Here is a 25,560-nt window from a genome sequence, read left to right on the forward strand (position 1 = left end):
GCTGGAATAACAAAGTGATTTGCTGCTAAAATGTGTATCTGTCAATACTATGCCCCCCAAATTACTGAAAATACATTGCCAAGAAGGGTGCAATATGATGGTTCCAAGTCCAACTCTAGGCAAACGGTATCCAAGAATTATTGTGTTTCACATTTTTAACTCTCTGAGTGTCCACTAAAATGCACATATAAGCCTGATAATCATATCCTATAATTTAACATTTACGGTTATTACTCTCCCAATTGGTTTGTCCTTCCTAATCCACTAGAATTTTTCCCAAACATGAGTATAGCCTATAAAGAGCTGGTTTTCTTTAGGTTGAGTCATTTATATGATGGTATCCATATCATGCCTTGGATGATTCTGGTTTTTCATATTTTTAAAACAAATTTCTTTGGTTATATACATAACACATGAATATATATTCCTTGTAAGAAATCAAAATATTTTCGTAAGCCTAAAGTCCACTTTATGGGATACTCCTTTCTACCACCTCCCTGCAGTGGCCCTTCCACTCAAAGATTCCAGGCTTTGAAGAAGGCGCACTGAGCTGGGGATGAGAACAGCAGGTTCTTTACTCTTAACTCGTATTGGGTCATCACTACTAGCCTTGGCTGCCCTAACATTATCTGGCTTCCTCTATAGCACAGATAGAAACTAGAGACAAAGATATCAGATCTGTATTGAGCAACTGTCCAGAGACAAAATCAATTTTTTTTCACCTTTTGCACAGGGTGTATGTAGAGAAACCACCAGGCCACTAAGAAATGAGGAATTTCAGTAATGGGTACTTGGCCACAAACACAAAATAGTGGCATCCAAATGAATGGCTTAAAATAGCTTCTAAAAATTCTATGCCAAGAACAAGAAGAAGAAATAGCAAGAGGAGTGCTGGGCTTGGAGTCTGAGCGCGCACCTGGTTCTAGCTCCAGAGTGGTGTGACCCTGGACAGGTTTCCCAGCCTCTTTAGGCCTTGGTAGTTTCAACAGAATTTGCTGAAGACCACTCGGCAGGGTCCTTTTCTGTTCCCATAGCCTGACTTACTCTAGTCCCACAAACCAGCAGGTGGCAGTAACTACTAGACTAGAAAGCCAGCCTACCCCTGGTTTCCTGTCACAGCACTAACAAACCTCAAAAAATAAACACAATCAGTACTGTAAGATAAACGATGATGATATATGATCAGTGGGAGGATACAAATAAACTACATCTAAAGAACAGAGAATGAAACAAATACTAATAGAATGCAATGACAAGATTTAATTGAAACTGACTCAGACTGAAAATCTAAACAGGCACATACCTTTCTCTTTATGGCAACTGACTGTGGTTTAGTTAATCTTGGAGGAGAGCTCTGAATATTTTCTTCTTCCTCTTCTTCTTCCTCTTCCTCCTCTTCCTCTTCCTCTTCCTCCTCTTCCTCTTCCTCTTCCTCTTCTTCCTCATCCTCCTCTTCTTCACTGCTCTCTTTAGGCATCTCTATCAGCTGCCCTCGTTCCCCTGCCACTGGCCGTCTCTCCGGGGAATGCAAATATTTATTTTTCGATTGTACTTTTGCAGGTGATTGCCTACTGTTAGCTCTGGATGACAGGATTTCTTGCTCCTCCTTTTCCCAGCAGCTAGCTTGTTCCATTAGCCGCTCAGCCTAAAGGGGGAGGGTAAAAACGGCAGGCGGGTGAGAGGGCAGTCAGGCAGCCAGAACCTCTAAGGATCAAAGGCAAAGGATCTCTAAGTCATTTCTGATCAGGACAGTCAGCCAGCCAAGCAGCATTCCAGCTGCATCATCTCAGGACTCTTTGACATCAGTTAGGATAACAAATCAAAGAAGATTGGGTTTCATGGGATATTTAGCAGTATTAATGATGCAGTGAATTGATTTGAGTCCTTTATCAGTACATTACATGCTCACTGGCATGGAGCACTTTAAGCAAGTTCATAAACACAAAGAATCGATTGACACTGCAGCCTTGGAGCTCAGCACCAAATTTGATCTGATTACATGCTGTCAGTATTGAAAAATGCTGCTTTGTGATCAATGATAAATGTTTCATTTTTCATACTCAATTCAATAAAATTATCATGTCTTACCATGCAACCTCCGTTACACAAATTAGTGCCAAATCATTCCACAAGCTCACTCTGTACGACCAAGCTTTTGACAATGATGTTAATGACTTTCTTAGCTTAAGAATGCCACAAGATTGAAGGTTCACAACTTAGGCTGATGAAGCCAATCATTACCTCTTTTTCAGCTTCTCGCTCTTCTTCAGAAACTGCAGCATTAGACATTAAAATTGGGGTCCACCTCAGACTCTCGGGATCAAGTTCATTGGACCGGGAACAGGTTTTCAGCTTTTCCATGTGGCTCAATATCAACTTTTCCCTTCTAATGATAACGAATCTGTAATGTGATGAGGCAGAACAAAGTGCAATCAAAAGCTAAAATTTCATTTCACCTTCACATAATGACATATGTTAGCACTAATATTACCCAGGCGAGGAAAAATCAGAAAGCTCATCAACGAAAAGGTACAGCAAATTGAAATTTGACCAGCAAAAAAGCATCATTTCCTGTTTTCTTTTTAAAAGAACAGTTTTAATAATACTGTTGGGAAACCTCTTTAACTGGAATGAATCTGCCCGACTCCTGGATCCTTCCTGGTGTAAGATGCGTGAGAGGTAGCTGGGGTAGCCCAGGCACCAGCACTCACCGGCCGTCCCTCCTGTCGATCATGTGGAGGTGCTGCAGAGTAGTGGCGATGTCATGTGGGCACATGCCCGTAGCTCTGCTGATCGCTTTGATGCTGATGTGCCTCTCGTGGTGGTGGTACAGATACTCTAAGATGACGCTCTTCCAATAGGCCAGGTAGGACAGACGGCCCAGATCAGAGAGCGGCTTTTCAGGGGACCCTGCTTGGCCTTCTCTTCTAGAAAGCAAATAGCCTAGAGCAGAAAAAGCAAAGTCAACCTCACTGCAGTGCTTTCAGACACCGGAACAGGGCAGCTCAAAATAATTTAAGTAGCAACAAGGTGAAAACATCATGTCAGAGAAGTGCATGGATTTTATGTCTGTAGTCCCTTCCCAGTTACAGTGATTTGATCTCCACGAAGTTTGCGCTTCTGAACCTTTTACAGGGATGCTGTAAGGGAACTCACATAGCTGGAAGTAGCAGTCCACACAGAGGCTGTCCCATATGTAACAAAACCAAGGCTGAAGAGGTTACTTCTGATAAGCCTCAGAATGCAAGTCTCACACCAGCTTTAGATTCTTTCAAAAAGTAAATGTCAGGCACTTACTCACAATCCTGTCGAGGGACCACCCCAAACATTAATGGGCAAGTTGTTTTCCGCAGGAAGGACCTAATGACCCTTTGACAGCTGGGTCTTAATAAAAGAGAAAGGCCTCTGTTGACTCAGGTACTATATTGCTTGTTCCATTTAACTGGAGGGCTCTGCAGCTTTGTTTTAGGACTAATGAAAGGATGTCTTTTAAGTCAACTGCTACAACTCAAATCAGCTCCACTAGCTCTATTTTCACCTCTTTCATGGAAATTAATTCATAATCCAAACCCAGAACATTGTTCCTACAAATTAAAACAAAACAAAACAACTTCCTTAAGCAAACTGTTTCACGTATACTCAGAAAATCCCTGAGCACGGTAAGCTTTTGAACATGCATTTTATAGCATTACTATGAAGGTTCCTTGGCAAAGGAACTTTCAAATGAGAAAAACTTTAAATCCACTTGATGGTAATAAATGAAAGCCGGCGGCTGTCTCGGTAATTAAGAGCCACTTATGGAGTAGAGAAGAAATGCTACAAACTAATGGTGTCTACCTTGCTCTAATTATCTATTTCAACAGCTTCACCTTCACAAACTTCCTCAATTTAAACAAACATCAACCACATACAGTAGGTGGCAGCAATTACAAAATCATGGTGCTGTGTAAACCACCCAAAATCTTCAGCATTTTCCTCCTTTATCTACATTTCCAAAATGGCTGCATTCTAAAGAATTTTCTCGATTTTGGATTTTTTGTTAAAAGGAGGAATGCTTCTGATGCATTTTCCTGCCTCTCAAAATCACTATAAATAATGCGGAAATACAGAACAAGAAATCCAACCTGACCCTAGAGGGGTATAACACAGTATTCTGCGTTTTGATGGTTTTAATCTGAATGCCATTATAAAGAATAGGCATATATTGAACTTTAGGTTTTGCTCCAGTCTTCTGACCTATTTGTGCCTTTAACTCATGTTCAAGTGGAAAGATCTGATTGAATGCAAACAAGCGCCACAAAATTTTACAGTCAAATCATTGATCACACATCACTCAGCTTCACACAGAGGCTTTCAAGAGCAGTGTGTCAGGAATGCTAACAGCACCGGCCACTGTGCCGGTTCCAGCCCGTGCCGTTCGTGCCCTGTCAATACGGAGAAAAGCTCTGTGCCAGAGTACAAAGGGTGCCCAAATCTCAGAACACAGATAATTGGCACATGTGTCACCTGCCTCCTAAGTGCTTGGAACACGCTGAGAAATTTACTCAGTCAGCTGGAGGTCCCAGCTCTGTACTCCTGGGGGTTAGAGAAGCAGAGTGCCATGGATATGAAACTATCCCCCCTTTGTCCATGAGATCCCACAATTAAAAGTCCCCTGCAGTGACTGTCAAATTCCCTAGCCCCTCGCTGGTTCTCATCTGAGCTCCACAGTTGGGGACAGAAACCCCCAGCCCTCGGCCTGGCAGAAGCATTTCTGTATAATCCAAATGGTCAGAAGGTGGTATGTGCCCTCCCTACCTTGTATCCCCCACAACAATGAGCAACCTTACTCTGGAAGCACATGTACTTCTTTGTTCTGTCTTCTCTTCCCACAGTCCCTACTCTGGGCTAAGAGGAAGCAGCCAGAATCCCCCCCAGATCTATTTCACACAGCTGTTCATGATTTTACACCCCAAGGTAGTACAGATACACCTTATCAGAGCCTGAGCTGACACTGGTTAGGCCAGTGGAGCTACCAGGTGATCTGGGGTCTGTCGAGAGCTCTTAGGCATAAACCTTTCAGCACTTGCTACTCCCACCATGTTAAGTGGCTGTGCCCTGGGACACTCCCTTGGACACAGTCTGCTGCAGTCTGTGAGTGACACTGCCGCAAAGGGTGCTGGGGCCCTAAGAGGCTGCGGGAGGCAGCAGCCTGCTGAGCACATGCACACTGAGCCCACTGGACTTTCACGGCAAACACCACTAGCAAACACCAAATGGGCTTCCAGGGACGATATACAGCAATGCTCCTGACCACACGATGCCACTGTCCAATGACACTGCCCTACCTACAGCTTGTTGTTCCTTCTCTCTGACCTTGTGAAACTCTCAAGAAGCTTACAACAATGGAGAGAACTTCTACATACTAAGTACCATTTAGGACCATTTGTAAGTCCACCAAGTCTTCTCCTGAAGGATAAATTTTGGGTTTAAAGGAATAAAGTTCCACGATCAGAAGGATGGAGGATAAATTTCTGATTGCTCACTAGTTACGTGAAATCACTTGTAATACATTAAAATACACGGCCGAGAAGATAAAGCTGTGTCATGTCTACTCCACTCCATCTGTGTGCGCACGAGGCTGATGTAGCATGTAATTTAAATGTTACCCATGGCAGACACTTTCCCTAGAAAGAAGCTGTAGCTGGTGCTGACACGTCACTACTTTGACCTTCATGGAATATTTTAAAAAATGAATTTCTTACCATTTTTTGTTTCTTTCTACCTTTCCTAGGCTTCTCAAATCATGATTACTACATAGCCCACTGACAGAATAATTTTTGGTAAGAATGTTTATTTATTAAGTAGTTACAGAGATGTGGTGGTTTAAATTACAGCTCTGAAATTTAACTTACCAAAAAGATGCCAACAAATTGATCTAAGATGCAGGGAAATAAAAAGCACTTATCTTGGAAGCCGACGTACTATCCTGAAGCATCTGAAACAAGTACAGTACACCCCTGGTGAACGGATTCCCACGGAGCTCTGACACCTTTCCTTAACTCAGGATAGTTTCAACCAGAAAACCTGAACTATCCCTGGGGAGACCTGGCTCTTCAGACTGAAAACAAAGTGATGTTTGAAGGATAAACCCCAGTGGCTACAGTATAATTAATTGCTGGTGAAATTATTCCCTTTACATTGTCTGAGCCAGAGATGCTGGTGAACGGCACTTACTCTGTAATCGGAGACTTGGAATTGAAAGCCGACTGCCCGGAAACACCTAGCCAGCATCAACTGTCTTGATACCAGTGAAAGCGGGCTTCCTCTTTTGTTTCAGTGGAAGGTGAGGTCTGAGTTTTAGTGTACCGACCACACACTTAATTCAAAAGAGTATCAAGGTGTTTGCATAAAGGTTGGGTGAGAACAATGAGATGTCTGGAAAAGGTAAGCATTTCTAAGTTTTACCACAGGAGACCCAAACTCACCTCACTCACCTTTGTTAAGGCTGACCTAGTTGGAGTAAGAAAATCAATTGTCACATTAACTAGCCCTGATCCTTGTGTTTGAAATGGTTAACTCCCACCTGAGGGGAGAAACGCCTTCTGGTAGACAGATCTTCAGGATAAGGAAGGAACTATCTAGACAAGGTCAAGCTTTGTTTTTGCAGACCTAAGTTCCCAAATTAATTGAACTCCCAGCATATTAACTGCAAAGTTAACCCTTTAAAAATACAAAACATTCCTTCCTTTTAAACTAGTAGTATTTCAAGACTGTAGACTGGATTGAAGTGAAATAATGTTCTTGTGCAAGGTGTGGTCATGGATAAGGATTTACCCCCACGAAGGCAGGCACCCCCTCAGCCTTGCACACCTTCATCTTCTACCACCTGGAGCCAAACCATACGAACTTCCTCAAATACCAGAGTGTCAACTTTGGCAAGCTACTCTCAACTCCCATCTGTCTGGATTATGTGTTTGGTGTAGCTGGCAGCTTTTAGGAGGAAGATAATCTTCAAGGACTACACACCATTCATCAGACACCTGTTTGTTAGCTTAGCAAAACCTACTGAATTCAGTAGACAGCACTGGGTTTGCAAGCCTGGGAACTGACACCAGGCCAGGGATTTATGGCAGCTCTTGGGCAGAGGAAATCCGATGGCTCTAACCACGTATCTCATGACTGGGGATGGAAATCCACTGGTCTACACTCACCTGTTACTAGTATTTGGCATTAAGCAGCTCTGTGACCAAGTGGATGAATGGCATGTAATTAGTTTAAACAGTGATACATAAACTTGGCAGGTGACACATGTCTCCTTCCCGAAATTTTGTGGTAGTTTTGCAATTAGTTTAGAAAGGAAGCTGAATCGTAGCCTTTCCATTGTTTCAAGAGGAAAGGAGTGTTCTAAGTGACTTGTGACTTGCCTGAATTTTTACTGCTTGCCAAATTTCCCTATAAAACTAACAGGCATGGCCATTATAAATGGAAGCTCTTAAGCAAAAAAAAAATTTTAACGTAAAGATGTCCTGAAACAAAAACTTTTGGGAACCACTGATTTAATGTGAAAACCCCTGCTATTCACGCGTTGCCTCCTAGCAAAAATGCCAATTTTGAGTTTTTTAGACTTTATCTATTTTAAGAATTGGTTTTGAAAATATGGAAGATTAAGACATTTCTCCCATATTTCTATGGGCTTGACTTCTCAACAGACTTCTCAGCCTACCTGCTACAGACCAGGGGTTTTCGGGGTGGGGGCGGTGGGCAGTCCAACAGTATCAGCATCACCTGGGAGCTTGGTAGAACTGCAGGGTCTCAGACTTACAAATCAGAAATATGGTGGGGAGGACCCAGCACCTGTGCTTTCACAAGCCCTGCAGGTGACTCTCATGCATACCAGTTTGAGGACCACCGCTGTAAACTCTGCTATGGAGTCACTAGTTTGGATGAGGACATGAAAACTGCCTTGTGTTGTAAGAGAGCCACTAAATATGGGGGTAGGCAAAAATAGGTTTACAGTTGTTCATATGGATAATAAAACAATCAATAAATAATAATACAAGAATAAACTCTGTTTTGTGAGCTCACAACTGTAAAACTACTTTTGCCAATCCCTGTATACAGTGAAACTGAAGAATCTCTGATAGGAGAGGAGACCTCACCTAGCCCCTTTGTGAGAAAGAACTGGGGAAAAGAATCTCTGAAGCCCCTCCCTCCAGCCTGAAAGTTAGCTGGAGATCACTGAGTTGCTGCGTGGCTTTGTCCACAGATGCTGTACCTGTGCTTCTCAACCTTCACTGTGCAAAAAATCACCTCTAGTTACAATTGAAAACTCCGGCTGGGGCCTGAGATTCTGCATATCTAACAAGTTCTTATACCAGGAACGATGCCTGAACAGCAAGGGTTTTCACAGTAAATCAATGGTTCCCAAAAGGTTTGGTCTTAGGACATCTTTTTTTTTTTTTTTTTAAAGATTTTATTTATTTTTAGAGAGGGAAGGGAGGGAGAAGGAGAGAGAGAGAGAAACATCAATGTGCGGTTGCTGGGGGCCGTGGCCTGCAACCCAGTCATGTGCCCTGACTGGGAATCAAACCTGCGATGCTTTGGTTCACAACCCGCGCTCAATCCACTGAGCTACACCAGCCAGGGCAGGACATCTTTACATTAATTTTTTTTTTTTTACTTAAGAGCTTCCATTTATAATGGATATGTCTATTAATTTTATAGAGAATTTTGACAAATACTTATGAGTTCATTAAAAAAATCCAATAAACCCACTATGTGTCAACATAATTTTTATGGAAAAAATTGCATTTTCTAAAATACAAAATAAAATAGTGAGAAGGGTGGCACTGTTTTACATTTTTGCAAATCTCTTTACTATGTGGCTTAACAGAAAACAGCTACATTCTCACATCTGCTTTGGTATTCAGTCTGCTGTGCTATCACAGGTCATAAAATTTCTTGAAAACCCTACCATACACTCATGAGAGAATGAGAGTAAAAAAGCACAAACTGTATTTTAGTATTACTTTGAAAATAGCTGTGACCTTGCAAACTCCCTGAAAGGGCTGTAGGGATCTCTAGGGATCCCTGGACCATATTTTGAGACCATCTGCATTAAATAAAAAATGAAAATAATTTTTAAAAGTTGGGCAACAGGGCCACAAGTATTGTAAAACAATACAGCATTTATTGAATACAGTATGACACATCAGAGGCACTATAGGTTGCTTAAAAGAGCAAGGGTTCTAAAGCCAGGCTGCTTGGAATGGGATCTAGGGTCCATCATGTACCAGCTACATGACCTTGGGCAAGTTATTTAACTTCTCTGTGCCTCAGATCCCTCATCCATACAATGTGGAGAATAATCATACCTATCTCTTTGGGCTGTTGTATTAAGTGAATTAATACAAAACATAAACAGTGCTTTGTGTATTACAGAAACCCTATAATGAGTGTTAGGGAGTATTACTAGTCAACATAGTGAATAAATGAAATCTCAAGATGATCGTTTGGGCAACTAGGTTATCTTTTACGTAGGGGAAATAAAATTTGGACAGAAGAAATGAGGCAGCCTGTACTACAGAATTACTGTATTTTTAGGACTATAAGACGCACCACATCATAAGACACACTTAGGTTTTAGAGGAAGAAAATAGGAAAAAAGAAAACTTGAAGCAAAAAAAAAACGTGGTAAAATATTTAATAACCTGTGACCCCGCTCCGCTGCCGCCCCCTCCCCCAGCAGGTACGCTACATTCGGACTATAAGACACACCTCCATTTCCTTCCAAATTTGGGGAGGAAAAAAAGTGTCTTATAGTCTGAAAAAATACGGTACATTAAGAGCTACCTTGCTTTTCCTACTTTAGCCTGAGGTACCTGAAAACCACTCCATTCACCCCAAAACCTCAAACAGGAGTCCTCTCCAACCACTCCCTCCCACGGAAGCTAACCACTCAAGTATAAATTTAAGTGAAGGAAGAAGCCGTGAAAAAAATTTATATATGCATGTGCAGTGCCTCAGGAATGATCTCAAGAAACTGGCAACTGAAAGTTCCCAGCAAACACAGCTCCGTGCCCCACAAATTCCCTTTGGTCCTGAAGTCCTCAACTTCAAGGATTACCGTCAGTACACAGCAAGCCCGTCAAACCACAATAACAATGACGGCTTGAGGGCTTCAGTAGAACCCAGAGACAGTCCCAGGACAGATGAAACAAAGACCCAAATATTCTGGAAGACCCAGATGTGTCCCTGAGAAACTGGCCTGAGCCACTCAAACCCAGAGAATGGAGACAGTGGGTCTGTGGGGAAGGGAGGCTGGCTGCCTGGGGTCACATCCCAGTCTGTTTCTCTATGCCTCCTTTCTAAGATCTCTCTGAGCAAAGATCCCATGAGCTCCTGGCTCCAGTGCTGAGGCCACTGGTCTTTCTTACTTGATTTCCACTCTTCCACCCCTCGCCCCCATTCCCAAGTCCACTAGGGAGAACTGCGGGATGTATGTATATGTATGTATGTATGTATGTATATGTTTACAAACCTACAGACCGTACAGGATTTTACAGATGAATTCCATGATTCTGAGTGTGGGGGTGGACTTCCTTGAAGGGGGTGTCACTCTGTGTCAGTCACCCAGAGAAAAGGTAGGTACTTATATGAACTCACAATAATGATACACAAATAGGGCATCAAGCAGCAGGAAAGGGGACTCTCCTCCCTCTGCAGCAACCTCCTAAGTTGGTGGTGATCAGGGCCAGAGAGACCCTTGTGAGACGGCCACAGGCCAAAGATGAGTCAATGGTATTTTTATAATTGATAATATAACTAATGAGGATGCCTCTTTATTTCTCTTTTTTCTATCCTCTAATCTAGCCCAATGATTCTCAACTCTGTCTGCACATCAGAATCACTTAAAAGGCTTTTAAAAGCTGTGGATCTCTGTATCCCACCCAATCTCAACTCTTACCGGTCTCAGGCCAGTTTGGGTTCAGATCTATTATGGGTTCTATTAAGCAAAGGGTCTTGGGGATTATGCCTTGGCCAGAATATTACATGGGGGTGCAACACCAATCTAACTTCTCCATTTCTGCCACCCCAAAGGGCTGCGGTGTTAGCAGTGGTGCATAATGAGAGACCCAAGTAGAAGGTGAACCTTGGGGGGAACAAAGATACCTAAGAGTGGAGAAGACGGTCACTCAGTAAACGGAACTCTGAGACTCCACAGAAGTTTCATTTATTTAAGCACTTAAAGAAGGGAGGTCTGCTTATGTGCGTCACGTATGATTTTCTTTCTATGAAGATGACCATGTGTGGTATTGATTTGGTCTCTCAATTTTCTTGTTAGAAAAATGAGGCACCTCTGACAAGGATAAAATGATCACAGAGTAAGAGATGTTATACTTTGTTAACAGCACTTATTCCCAAACTAAAATCATTTGAGGAAGGCAAGAATTTTTAAAAATATCTTTCCTTACATATACTTCATAAGTAACCAAGATTCTTTATGATGCCCACTGCCTATTACAAATCTAAGTAGAGCTCTGATTTCACCATTCAGAGGCATTTCTAGTTAGGTAATGAATGGTAAAATACCAGTACCACGGCCTTTGAAGTGACAGAAACTAGAAAAACATGTCAAAATAAAGCCCTCTTCTTTTACCTTTTTTGATTCTCCCCAGGTCAAACCACTTTTAAATTCTGGAAAGTTTTATGAAAAACAAATTTACCAAAAAAAAAATTAAGATGAAGTAATTTGACATTTTATAATTATTTCCTCTCTTATAAATATTGGAGATTCAATCTGGAAAACTATTTCACAAACTACTTTAATTCTTCCAAGTTTAAACATGGATAAATTTTCACATTTAAGTGGCAAAATCCTGGTAATAAGAGTTTGCCATTAAAAAGTTATAAGATTTTAAACACTGCATTAAACACATACACACTTCAAATAAAGCATCTGCTCCAAGCAATTACCTACAAGTTCTTATAATGCTTCACCTCCAAGACATTCTCCTATTGCTAAAACATTACAACTAACGTTTTCCTTAAATGAACTACTAAAAGCAAAAACTGTAGTTTCTTTTGCCCACCTTTAGAGGCCTGAGGTTCTGTGGGGACAGCTGAGACGTTCTAGTACCTCATCATCTGGTCTACTCCTGGCCAGCAGACTGGGTGGAAGCACTTCCACCAGCATGGACACTGCCACTGATTTCAGAACCGAGCTTTGGAAGACAGGACGCTTAGAAGAGCAATGTGCCTTTCCATTTACTCTCCCACAACCTCCTTAAATTATTCTGTGTGTGGTGGCGGAGGGAGGATATATATGTGTACTAGCTATAATTTTCAAAAATAGGACAAAATATATTATAATTCCAATTCAGGATGATGAGTTTTCACAGAGCAAGACTGAAGGAAGAAAGGGGGAATATAAATATAAGATTTTTTTTTGTTTTCAAAGTATATTTCAAAAGGCAATTTGTCAGTCTTTGCGATAACTTCCTAAAATCAAAGAACAGCCCCCTCACCCAGTCTGACTGATCAATTCAGGTTGAAAATGTAAGGTGGACAGATTATCTCTAGTTGTCCTCAGGTCATCTGATAAACCATCTTCTTCCTCTCATCTGAAGAAATGGAAAACTTCTCTTCTTATTTATTTGTTATTTGTCTCCCACAGCTTTGAGGTAAAGAGCCGCTGGCAATAAATGGTGGTGTCCCCACCGGGAGATCAGTGAGCCTGTTTTGACAGGTGTGCAGCACACACGCAGGCTGGGTAAAATGAGATGCTCGATTTAGTGACTAGCTGGTTTGCCAGTGGAACTGATATCATGTAAGTATCTACCCTTTAATCCTATATAGGAATCTTAAAGTCCAAATTGACTCTAGTTAGATGTTAGTGGTTAGAAAAACAAAATCATATAAAATATCATCACTAATAGTATTGAAAGATATCAATCACCACCCCCTCAGTTAGTAGGTGATACTTTTCTCAAAGTCCACTATTTAGATAGGCTTTCTAATACTGGCACTAGAGTTGAGACTTCAGTAACAATACATTAGTATTCATACAGCTTTTGTCACAATATCCTAACATTATCCCTGTGAATCTTTATACCCTGTGGTCACTGCTAATCAAAAAGCATCTGCATTCAACTTTTAAAGGACTGCAGTGGCTCAGTAGCGTGTTAAACAGCTGAGCGCCCACCCTGCTGTAGTCACTTTCCCAGTTACGCTGGATATACATACCCCATTTTCCAAATTTAATAAGGAAAAAAGCTCTGGGAGTTTAATTTGTTAACTAGTATGCAACTGCTAAACACAAGAACCACAAACTACATAAATAACAGGAACTCAAATAGACATGTTAACAGCTAAAGTTCACTTTTAAAGAATCAATTCAATATGCTACATGTAAGTAATCAATCACACTGTAATCATCATTTTCAAATCTAAGTACAACGCAGATACTCATGGGGGCATGTACAACTTGGTGGAAGTGTATGATTATGGATGAGCAGATTGAAACTGTAAATTATGTAACTGTCTCTTGTAATTACCCTGCTTAAGAACCAAAAGAAACTTCCTGTATAATTTTACAGGAGGATGGAGATCGAGACACAGAATCACTTTTTAGTTGGTCCTAACCCTTCAACAGCTATTTAATTATGTGTGATGAGGTCAAAGAAAGTGTATGGTTAATTTATGAAAAGTTGGCAGGGAGTTATTTCAAAGTAATCCTCTGCAAAGCTCCAGATTATTAATGAAACCTGATGAGTTCTCTTCCTCCTGAAGAAAGATTTATCTAAATTATTTGGTAAAATAAACAACATTTAAAACATATTCACAGGCATCATTCATTTTATTTCCTCTACAGAAACATTCATTATGGTCTGCAAGTTTTTAATGGGAAGCAACTGAAAAGCTGCAGGGGCAGAAGGCTGTCAGAGTCTTCAGATGCATCTTCTGCTTTAGTAGGGGTAAAAAAATCTCATTAAATTCCTTAAATTCATAGGGAAAAGCTCCGTCACTGGGCAAACCACAGGGCAGGACTTCTAATCTATGAACAAACAATCTTCTTAAGAAGCAGGAAGCCTATTTTGCAGTAAATAACCAGCAGAGCCTCATTTTAAGAGGAAGACATTGTAGCCTTCTTTCCCTTTCTTGAAATTTAACTTTTAACATCTTTTCTCTAAGAACTGTTTTTAGTGCCTTAAAGATCTACCCCAAATATTAGAACTGCTTAACGTTCACCATTTTAGGAGGAAGAAAGGGCAATTCCCTACACTTACAGTGTCTGCCAGATGAGTGGATGGATGGAAGGAAGGAAGGAAAAGGGGAATTAGAAACAAACAAGGAAAGTGCCAACACTGCAGTGCCTTTTCTTTATCTCTTCCACCTCTCTGTTCCATATTTTCTCTTCAGTACACCCCTATTCTGCATCAACACTCCTTGTCTGAATTCTCTATTTTACCATCTTTCTATTAACATACAATCCTTAAATTATATTTCTCTAGGTTATGGGCATGCTATTCACTAATGGACTAGACCTAAACTAACACTTTGAGAGGATACGACTCTAGCAAATTTCAGTACATTTTCTTCACATAAAATTGGTTCTGTAAAGTCTGACATGGAGCTGATAACAATATACCAGGTCTCTATAAAGTAATAAAGGTATCTGAGGATGTCTGGGTGTGTTTGTAAGGTCTATGTGTAGATATTGGAAGGTCCCTGCCCACTTCTCCCCATTCCTGGAGGTGAAGGTCCCCATGAGAGGGTATGGGGAGCATTAACAGCCCTTTCCTTACCTGTTTGCTTTCACAGAAAGGTCCCCAATTCCCAGAACCCATGAATATATCACCTTACACGGGCAAAGAGACTTTGCAAACATGGTTAACGTCTCTGAGATGGGGAGGTGGTCCTGGATGAGTCAGGTGGGCCCAAGGTAATCACAAGGGTCCTCCCAAGCAGAGGCAGTAAGTAGTAGGTGATGTGACTATGGAAGCAAGAAGATGGGGTGATAGAGGAAGGGGCCACTAGCCAAGGGATATTGGCAGCCTCCCAGGAGCTGAAAAAGACAAGGAATAGATTCTCCCCTAAAGCTTCCCAAAGGAACCAGCCCTGCTGATCCATTTTAGACTTCTGATGTCCCAAACACATCTTTTTACAGAACAAATTCTCCACTTCATTTTAAATGATGATTCCATTTGCCCCCACAAAATACACAAATATATCGTGTAAAGTGAGATTAACCTGTGTTACATTTTCTCAAGATTTCAGCAACACTTTTTCAATACTTTCTACTGTGTACAACTACTGTATTAGTTGAGAGCAGAACAAAGTGATCACTACCCAGCCTCTCTGTCCCATGCCACTCCCCCAGGGTCCAAGCCACCCTCACATCTTATCCGAATATTGCAACAGCATTAGAACTGGTTTCCTAGTTCCAGTCTTACATCCCTTCTGCATAAATGTTCCCTTAAATGTTAGGATCCTGGGACCTGGATTCCCCAGCCTGCTAGGTAGGGTACACGTCCCTGACCCCACGTCTTACCCTCAGACGGGCAAACTGCATAATCTCACTGTGTCTCAGTTTCCATACCTCAAATGTTTATTATGAGGACTAAATTAGTTTCATATATAAATCACTTTAGAATAGTACTTGGCACTTAGTAAGCACACAATAAATATTGACCTACTATTATTATCTTCCAAAAAATACTTTCTATTGTATAATCACATTGCATATTTTTTTCAATATAGATAATTGGGTTGCATGCATAACTGAATTTCTTTTAAACAATTCAACCATTTTAAGTACTTTATAAACATTAATTTAAAACAATTTTGTTGAAAAAAGGAGCTCCTCTATGATGTTAATCCAGAGCAGGACTCAATATAAATAATTATAAAACAGAGGTTTCTATATTGGTAAACATGAAAATGTAGTACTAATATTAGAATAAAAATATGTTAACCGTAAACCTATGGGGGAGAAAAAAAAAGCCAGATTCCTAACATAATTCTAAACAAACTAAAGAAAATCTTTTGCTTGACCTAAAAAAATTAATATTAATAAAACACAACTTTACAAAAAGCTGAAATTATATACCAAATTTTTTGGACTATAAGATGCACGAGACCCTAAGACGCACCTAGGTTTTAGAGGAGGAAAATAGGAAAAAAAAAATTTGAAGCAAAAGAATGTGGTAAAATATTTAATAACATAAATAACATAGGCTGCCCCCCCCACCCCCATGAGCCAGGCAAGCTGCATTCGGACTACAAGACGCATGCCCTTTCCTCCCAAATTTGGGGGGGGGGTGGGCGTGCATCTTATAGTCCGAAAAATACGGATATGTGTTGTTCAGAAATAACACCACGAGAGGAGGTTTGTATCTTAGAATATTCTACTTCAAACATAATGTCTCTACAATAAGCTGGAAAATAGGTTTAAAGGGAATAGTCACAAAACCAGGTATAGCACCAATTTCAACCAATCAGAACAAAACCTTTCCTAATCTTGTTTTAATAATGGAAAAATGCTTCCCTTGCACATACCTAACTAGGAAAATGGACAGAAGGGTTGGAAGCATTTCCTCCTCTGCACTGGCAGAGCCCCGTGGGCACCTCTCATCCAGGCTCGCCAGGCTGGATGAATCTTCTATGTGTTTGTCCACGACTCTGCGGGCAAGGACCAGACCATTTATTCTTATGGTCTCATCACCTAGGCTGACCCTGGCACGATCTATGTAAAGCCCGTTTAAAGAACACATGAGTGAAAAAAATGGAGACCAAGAGAATATCTGAGGTCTAGCACCAATTCTGCCACAAGCTGGTGGGGATGAACTTGGTGGCTGTTGTCAGTGACACAGAGGACTGACTAGATCTGGGCATTCATCTGCTCCTTTACTCCTTGACCAATCTTTCTTGGGCACATCTACTATGTGCTTGGCACTGTGCCCAGGGCTTGGAGTTCAGCAGTGAACACACCCTGGCCCTCATGATGTCATTGCTAAGGTTCCATTTAATGCTAAAGATTAGGTTTTCTCATACTAATCATATGATGAAATTTTCCCAGTAGCTGGTTTCAAAATGACTCATTGCAAATTCTGGTCAATGTTAGAAATCCCAGCAGACAAAAGAAGATCTGGGGGGGGGGGTGGGGGGAGTCTACCTGCATTCCAAAACTTGAAGAAATTCTGAGCTATGTAAAGCAGAGCAGTAGCTGCAGACTGTATGTTTCATATTTACAATGCTTTCATTGAAGCAATGAATACAAACTATTCTATAAGAGCTATTCATTTGCTCTTATTTATGACAAGCTTAGTTTAGAAAGATACATAAATAAATCGTTAGCTACACTGCCTCATGCAACTCATTTCAATGCATTCAGTAATAGTCAACTTCTGAATAAATCACTGAGCGCTCAATTTTCAACCTGATGCTATCTTTATCATATTAAAATACATTGTACTTTAAGCCCAATGTAATAAAATAGTAATGACAAGGCCTTTAGTATAACATATTATAATAAGAAAATAAGGAAAAATAGCCATTTTCCTGATTGTATTAAACTAGAATTCTATTAAAATATATATCATCATTATACTTCATTACAAAGGTCAGAACACGTCTTCCAAAACCAAACAAAAATCTGAGGATACAGCTGCTGGCCCTATCTTCCAACAAGCGCCCTACTGGAGCAGGGCGGGGGAGGGGTTCCAATCTTAGAAAAGGCTATGGAGGACCCCAGCGCCACTTCAAAAGCGTAACTTATTCTTTAACAACCTCCTTGACTGCGCTCACCCAGGAAGAACAGATGCTGGGAAAGCTTTGCAAAGAGCAGCTTTCTTGACAGTTTCTTAAGACTAAAGTTAGAATCTTTCTTTCAAAATAAATGCACAAGGAAATGAATTATCTGATAAAACTAAAGAAAAGATATGTGTCTCTTCAATCAACTGTGTGTAAATGTGAATTTTGTCACAGCTCTCCTTTCTCTGCCCAAGGTTTGTAGTAGATAATGACAATCTTCTTCCTGACTGCAACCTAAATCCTAGGAGAGGCTGCGCATGAACAAAAACACCACATCTTAACAGAAGGCAAGCACACCCGACATCATTTGCAAGTAAGTAAACCACAGCTGATCGATTACTTTCTAATAAAATAAAATGCTTTTTCCTAAGAACCACATGTGAGAAGAGAAAGTACATTAAGAAAGCTCTTCCCATGGTAATTCATTTAATATTTGTTCAACAAATAATAAGATCCTACTAAGAGTCAAGCTCTTCTGGAAAGTGAGACTGAAGGAGAGAACAAAGTCTGTACCCCATGAAGCTCACTTCTGGTGAAAGAGACGGACAATAAACAATAAATACATAAAGGACATATGCCACTTTCTAATTGACTTTGCAGTTGCTCAGCCTAGAGTACTTTTTAATAGTCAGTGCCACCAAAAAAAGACCTGCAGCCCACTCAAGAGAGAGTGTGTGCCCTAAGAGAGCACTTTATGAATGCTCTTCCATCATGGATAAGACAGAATTCACATGTCTTGCTGGGGTAAAAGGATGAGGCTGCTCAGCATGACAAACACCACAGTTCTGGCCCCCCTGGGGCTGAAGGCAGCATAATCTAGGCCTGCCTGTATGCATCTGTGAGTCACCTGCTGAAAGTGCAGCCCTAAGTCGACCACAACGGCACAGAGATGCCCAGAGACCCTTGCTAGAGACTCTCGATGTCCCGCTAGGGCCTGTGAGGCTGGGGCCCAGCTCCTGGAGAGAATCTGCTTACCCTGATATTATGCTCAACTTGCCCCCTGAGGGAAGCTAGTGACTTCTGCACAGTCCTGGTTCCTTAGCATTTACAAATAGGAAAAACATGGCTTGCTGGACCCAACCGACACAATTCCTAAACTAAAACACCCATTCCACAGCAGATAGGCTAGTCAGTATCAAATATTTATTAAAAAACAACAACAACATCTAACAACAACAATTTTCAGGTAGGATGAAATCACTCTAAATCTCTGCTGAAAAATACTCTTGTACAGACTCTTTTAGTCTATTGAAGGCAGGCTGTTAAAACGGTCAGTTGCTAACTGGCCACCTGAATCACTGTGCAGTGCATCCCTGTAGTTAGATATCAGAGATATCACCACTTTAGCCAGCAGCTAGCATCTAGTGGGAGAAGAAGTTTTGCCTTTGAAAGTGTCTACACGATTAGCCTCTCAACATCTCACCCTTCTAGGCAGAGATGAAGTATGTGGCTTTCCTTCTAAATCAGCTTGATGGACCTAGAAGGGCACAGAAGAAGGGGACAGGAAGCCAGAGAGAAGATGCTTTCTTTTCCTAAGTGGGGCTTCCTCCAGAATCAGCCAAAGCTATGAAGAGGCTAAAGGAAAGACATTACATTAATCATTAGAAACAGAATGGGGAAAGATTGAAGGTGTAGGAAATTATACCAGTTACTTCTCATTGAGAAAGGAACTAAGATATTAAACTGTACCCAGAAGCATCTTTTCTTAAACATTTATCGTATATCTTATTTTTCTTAAATCCATTGGCACATGTGGGAGAGTCATTTTTAAGGAAAGAGAACAAATGAAGGACACTGCTAATCACACTTAGGACATAAGCAAGTTCATAACTCGAAGGCACAAAAACTCGGTCATCTGCACCCATCTAAAAGCACACATTAATTACACACTCAGGGTTTAAACAGTCTACAGAACTCATGAAAGCCAAGGTGAAACTCCTCAGCATGTAAGATCATAGAAAATGCCTGCAAAGGGAATGTCCTGAAACGAGTGCCTCTTACTTCCTCCAGCTACAGTTCTGTTCCATGAAGGACAACCCTGCACAATATTTTAAAACTGAATAAAAACCCAAGAATTTAAGCTGCTCACAAACTTTTATTATTAGTTTACAAATAAATAAGCACTATTTTAAAAAATGCCTCAATGTACAGTCAACTGATATTTTACATAATTGATAAGTTTGTCATTTGTATACTAGTCTCAAAAAACCATATTTGTAGACTCTTGGACCCAATGGTCATCTACCTTTTATAGCTCCAAGATTAAGCCAAGGCTGAAATATAGAAGAAAAAGTTATTATAAGACTAGAATTCTTACAAATCTAGTTAGTATGTTTGATTATTTTAAATTAGGAAAGAATGCGGAATTCTTCTCTGCATATTCTGCATTCATGCCCTCCACTCTTTTTTTCTATTAGGCTTTGTGTTTTAACACTATCACATCTTTCTTTTTATGTTTTTTTTTAAAAATACTACAGATATCAACCTTTGCCTGGCACATTTGCTGCAAACATCTTCCCCACTATGTTTGCTTTTAAATACTAATACCTTTTACTATGTAGAAGTTTTATATTTTTTATAGTCAAGTCCATCTGTATATTCTTCTTTTTAAAAAGATTTTATTAATTTATTTTTAGAGAGAGGGAAAGGGAAGGAGAAATAGAGGGAGAGAAACATCAATGTGTGGTTGCCTCTCACACCCCCCCCAAACCAGGGACTGTGGACTGCAACCCAGACATGGGCCCTGACTGGGAATCGAACCAGCGACCCTTTGGTTCACAGGCCGGCACTCAATCCACTGAGCCACACCAGCCATGGCCATCTGTATATTCTTTTGTGATTTCTTTTATTGCTTTAATGCTTAGGATGTTCTTGATTATCCAAAGATTAAATAATTAAATATATTTTCACTTTTCAGATGTCTTGTGTGTTGGTTTTTTTGTTAATCATCTAACTATTTACATTACCTGGGGTTACTTTTGTAGTTTCCCAAATGTCTAACATTTTTCCTCACATGGTCATGCTTTTGAATATACTGGTTCCCTCACCCTAGAATGTCTCCACTTCAACTTCTTCTGAGCTCTATATGTATACCGTACAAGCATCCTGTCCAGCAACTGTTGACTTGTCTGTCAGTGAACTTGACCACCCAGTAAGAACTATGTTGTCTTCATTTTTGTCACTGGTGTTTGTCAGGGTATAGACTAGGGTGCTCCAATAAACAAAGGTTGAATGAAAAGGTAAAAAATAATGAATAAAGTAACTTTTTTCACCTTCCTTTATTATCTAGTTTAGAATCAGATAAATGCATTTCCAAAAACACTCAAGTGAGGATGCGGACCTCTTTCACCACTACCTGGCACAGTGTTCTGTAACCTACTGCTGAGTCAGCTGTAGGAGGATGGGTTTTGTCCTCCTCCCCAGGCAGGGGTCTAGCTCTGCAGGCTTTAGTAATAAACAACTCATTATCTGCTCACCCAACTCACAGCCAAGCAGAATCCTAAACAATTGCAAATATATATAACAGACTATAATAACTATTACATAAGTATACATCAGTCAATATACATCCAAGGCTATTCACTACAGCACTTCTAAAAGTGTGAAATATTGGAAACAAGCCATATGCCCACACTTAGGAGAATGAGTGCATAAATTATGAACGTCACACAGGGAATACTATGCAGCTATAGAAGACAATAAGCAGTAGTATGGAGTATTTCTAGGATATATTGTTAAGTGGTAAAAAGCAAAATGTAAAAGACTGTCTATAGTATGCTACCCTTTTGTGTAGGAAAGACAGAGAAATTAGAAACTATGCATCTTCTCATTTGTACAAAAGAAACATAGGAAGGAAAGGCGAAACCAATTAGACTGGCGACCTGCAGGGAAGGGCTGGGAAATGAGACTGGGTGGAGGGACCAGAGAGGGGATGATGCTTCTCTGAGTATACCTCTGAATATAGTTTCAACCTTGAAAAGTCAATGTTTCATACTCTAAAAAGGAAGGCAACGAGGGCAGAAAAAAACTAAAGTGGACAACTAACAGAAATAAATAAGCCTCACTGCAGAGCTGTCAAACTCATTATCACCAGGGGCCACATCAGCCTCGAGGTCGCCTTCAAAGGGCTGACTGTAACTTTAGGACTGTATAAATGCAACTACTCCTTAACAGCTAAGCGAGAGCTCGGTGCTGCCGCCGGGTAGAAACAAGGTGCCTGGCTGGATAAAACAAGGCGGAGGGCCGGGTTTGGCCTGTGGGCCTTGTGTTTGCCACCTGTGCCTAAACTGTATTTCAGATGAATACTATAACCACACTGAAAAGTGGCTATATTAAAATTAAAAAGAACTAATCCAAGTAACATTTGAACACAGTATTTTGACTAAATATAATCAGAGTAAAGTAAAAAAAAAGAACTATACAGATGCTCCTACACTTACCATGGGGTTACATCCCAACAAACCCATTATAAATTGAAAATATCATAAATTGAAAAGGCATTTAATATCCCTAACCTGCCAAACATCATGGCTTAGCTCTACCTTACATGTACTCAGAACACATTATCCAAAAAATTAAAAAAGCCTGACAACACAGGCACTGGAATACTGGGGGCTGGCCCTCGTCACCACGTGGCTGACTGGGAGCTGCGGCTTGCTGCCACTGCCCAGTGTTACGAGAGGACAGGGCAGCAGCCCTAGAAAAGTTCAAAATTCGAAATTCAAAGTACAGTTTGTATTGAAATAAGTATTGCTTTCATACTACTGTAAAGTCAAAAAATCATAACCATAATCTATAACATAGATTATTCTTGATTACTCATGTTGAATTTAGTTACTAATTAGTTACTATAGATTACTCAAGATTCCCCTTCTCAGTCAAAGACTGGAGAGAGAGATATCAGCTTCAACCAATGGCACTGGCACCCTCCTCTACCCTGGAGGTGGTTTGAGCAGGCTGGGAGTCGGGGTCCTTTAGTCAGCCTGGCCACGCTCTGCAAATGACCCCTGCTCAGACAAACCCTGACAGGACCTGCTGTCCTAGGAAGAGAGAGACAATTTATTCCAAAAGCGGTATTTGACCTGATGGATGACCACTCCACCTCTCTTGACTGGCCTGGAGAACAGTGTTCAATTCACAGCCGTGGACTCCCAGTTCTTTGTGCACACACACTACACACACATTGTATTTTCCCGAGGCCTAGGATCCAGTGTGTAAGCAGACAGGTAGTTTCAACTTCCTAAACTAGCAACTGCAAAGTAAAGATTTTTCCTGCCTTGCAACTTTCATTGCATTATTAAAAATACATCCCTTAACCAAAGACCCTCAGGCTCATGTACAAAATATAAATAAAATAAATATAACTACTAAAAGGCCCCTTAACAGCAGATTTTAGAAAACCCATAATTCTGGTTAATCTGTTTCACTCTGAGTTCTGAATTATGAGGGTGATAAGAATTATGAGAGGGGGTTTAACTCCTCATTTTACAAAAGATTGTATCTAAATCATCCTAGAAAGATGTTTATCTACTATTATTTTAAGTAACTCCAAAGAATGCTACCAATTTCTTCAGCAGTCTACTCTATCTTCTTTAAAACCTTAGCAGCCAAGGAGTTTATCTTTGGTTTGGTACAAATAAGATGCTAATATATCTGGTGACTTGCATTTTTTACCTGATAAGTTCAAGTCCCTTTTTAATTTTAGGTAGAAAATTATTGTGGGCAGTGACCATATCACTTTGAAGATTCAATTTGAATCAACAAAAACCATGCAGATTACTGAGTACATTGTCCTACTAAGGTTTTGAAAAAACAGAGGATGGAAAAGAGGAAGTGGTCATTTCAGGGAAGGGGCTGCACAGACAAAAGATGGAAGATGTTGGAAGACCTTGAACACTGAACTGAGAAGTTTGCCTTATTCTCTAGACATGCAGAGTATCAATACTTGAAGCCTTGAATGGCTGCTATACATAGCAGAAATTATAATATTTACGAACAACTTATGGCTGGCTGCAAAAACACACTAGAACAAGACAGTCAGATTTGCCCTTTGAAGTGATTACAGCTAGGACTCTAAAATAAAAATGGTGAGTCCTGATAAGATGGCCCTCCAAGGGAAAACTAGATTAGAAAAGGACAAGACTGGGGTAATGAATTAATAACTAGAAATATTATCCAAAATACAAAGATAATCAATAAAAAAACTTCAAAAAATATCCTTCAATGTCAATAAATCATACAGATCAGTCTAAAACTGCCATACAGTTATTTTACACCCAGACTTTAATATTTCAATGATTAATAATACAGATTTGGACTCAACATATTCCTTCACGATTTTCCTTGGGTACATTTACATTGTAGTTTTTGCATTTGATGCCCTGAATGAATTTTACAATTTCCTGAATTTTTCTTCTTTCAGTTTAAAGGAAGACAAACTACAATCTGGCAAAGAAGAAGCAAATGGTTTTTAGTGACAGATTTTGACACTGTCAGAAATAAGCATTTTCACAGGATACCTGGCCTCTGTGTTATCCAGGCATTGCAGTGCCACTACATTTGCACATGCAATGTAATACAAAGAAGGAGAAAAACACTACCATTTTCTCACATTATCCTGTGCATACTTTCATATATTACTGCAGTTTTAATTGAGGAGACTCAGAAGATACCAATACGTATAAAAATGTTTCTTGGGCAACCTCTAGATGTAAACATTGTAATTATTTCCATAACAGAAAACGGAAGTGAATAAGACAGTTATTTCTTCTAGAGAGGCTCAAAGAACAGGCTACCTAAAGAACTGTTTTTCTAAAGAGAAATATTCCTTTCCTGCTCTGTGCTGTAGAAGATCATAGGCAAAATTTTAGAAAGCTGAAAATCTTTTTAAATAACACTTTCTTTGGCTTTAATCGCAAATAATTGCCTCTTTTGGTGCTAATGAGCATGAACACTGTGGAATGGAATGCAATTCTGCCAGTTCATTCAGGGTAATGGCTTTGTAAGCTAGTGACTCTGCTGAGAGATCTAGTCTCAATTTCCTGGAGTACAGAAGTGAGCAGCAGTAAATTTTTCACTTGAGGAAGATTTTCTAAGCTATGTAAATATAAATAGAAAACCCATTATGTATTGATAAAAACAACAAAGGTTAAATAAAGTTTTATGTTACTCCTTCCTTTCACAGCCATCAGCTCGCTGGATCAGGAAAGTAAATAAAGCACTTCACTTACTGAAATCAATGAGAAACCGTCCAAATCCTTGCCTTTGGTGCTGGGGCATGATCATTATGCAGGAGACATTATACTTCTGCTGGCAAAGCTTTTCCTGCGGGAAGGAGAAACAGATCAAGTATGTCAGAACTCTGCTGAAGTGGGCAATTCCCTGCACCTGCCACTGTCCTTGTACAATAGTCCACTTAGGTGAGCCGAAGTGTTAGGTAAGGATCAAGCAGAATAATCGTACTGTTAATCAACCAAACCAGCAGCTAACGACAAATCATGAACTCCAGGCATGCCTTTCATTTATGTCTTTATTCTTGGAAGTCAGTACCATAAAATATGAACAAAGAATCCAAGGAAATATGAGCTGAATGAAATAACACAGGCAGTATGGAAGAAATGCTCAAATAACTTGGGGGGACAGGTTAAAAACAAAACAAAACAAAACAAAACACAGCTGACCCAGAGCGGTAAGTTAGCCGGCTACCTTGCTAAATAACTTACAACTCTGCAGTAGCAGTTATGTCTCCTGCCTTTGAGCAAATGC

General features: G+C 40.2%; 1 protein-coding gene across 10 annotated transcripts in view; it reads right to left on the reverse strand.

Moving 5' to 3' along the window:
* The window catches only part of KAT6B (lysine acetyltransferase 6B), a 179,619-nt gene that overhangs the window by 8,363 nt on the left and 145,696 nt on the right, over nt 1–25,560 (reverse strand). For all 10 annotated transcript variants that reach the window (XM_045841883.1, XM_045841881.1, XM_045841890.1 and 7 more), the window contains 4 exons: nt 25,026–25,119; nt 2,712–2,943; nt 2,242–2,401; nt 1,304–1,645 (listed from right to left, as the gene is read on the reverse strand). In XM_045841883.1, the coding sequence (XP_045697839.1) occupies nt 1,304–1,645; nt 2,242–2,401; nt 2,712–2,943; nt 25,026–25,119 (828 nt within the window). The remainder of the gene's footprint in view (nt 1–1,303; nt 1,646–2,241; nt 2,402–2,711; nt 2,944–25,025; nt 25,120–25,560) is intronic.

Source organism: Phyllostomus hastatus, unplaced genomic scaffold, assembly GCF_019186645.2.
Source record: "Phyllostomus hastatus isolate PE091 unplaced genomic scaffold, TTU_PhHast_1.1 phas_contig_38, whole genome shotgun sequence".
Taxonomy (NCBI): domain Eukaryota; kingdom Metazoa; phylum Chordata; class Mammalia; order Chiroptera; family Phyllostomidae; genus Phyllostomus; species Phyllostomus hastatus.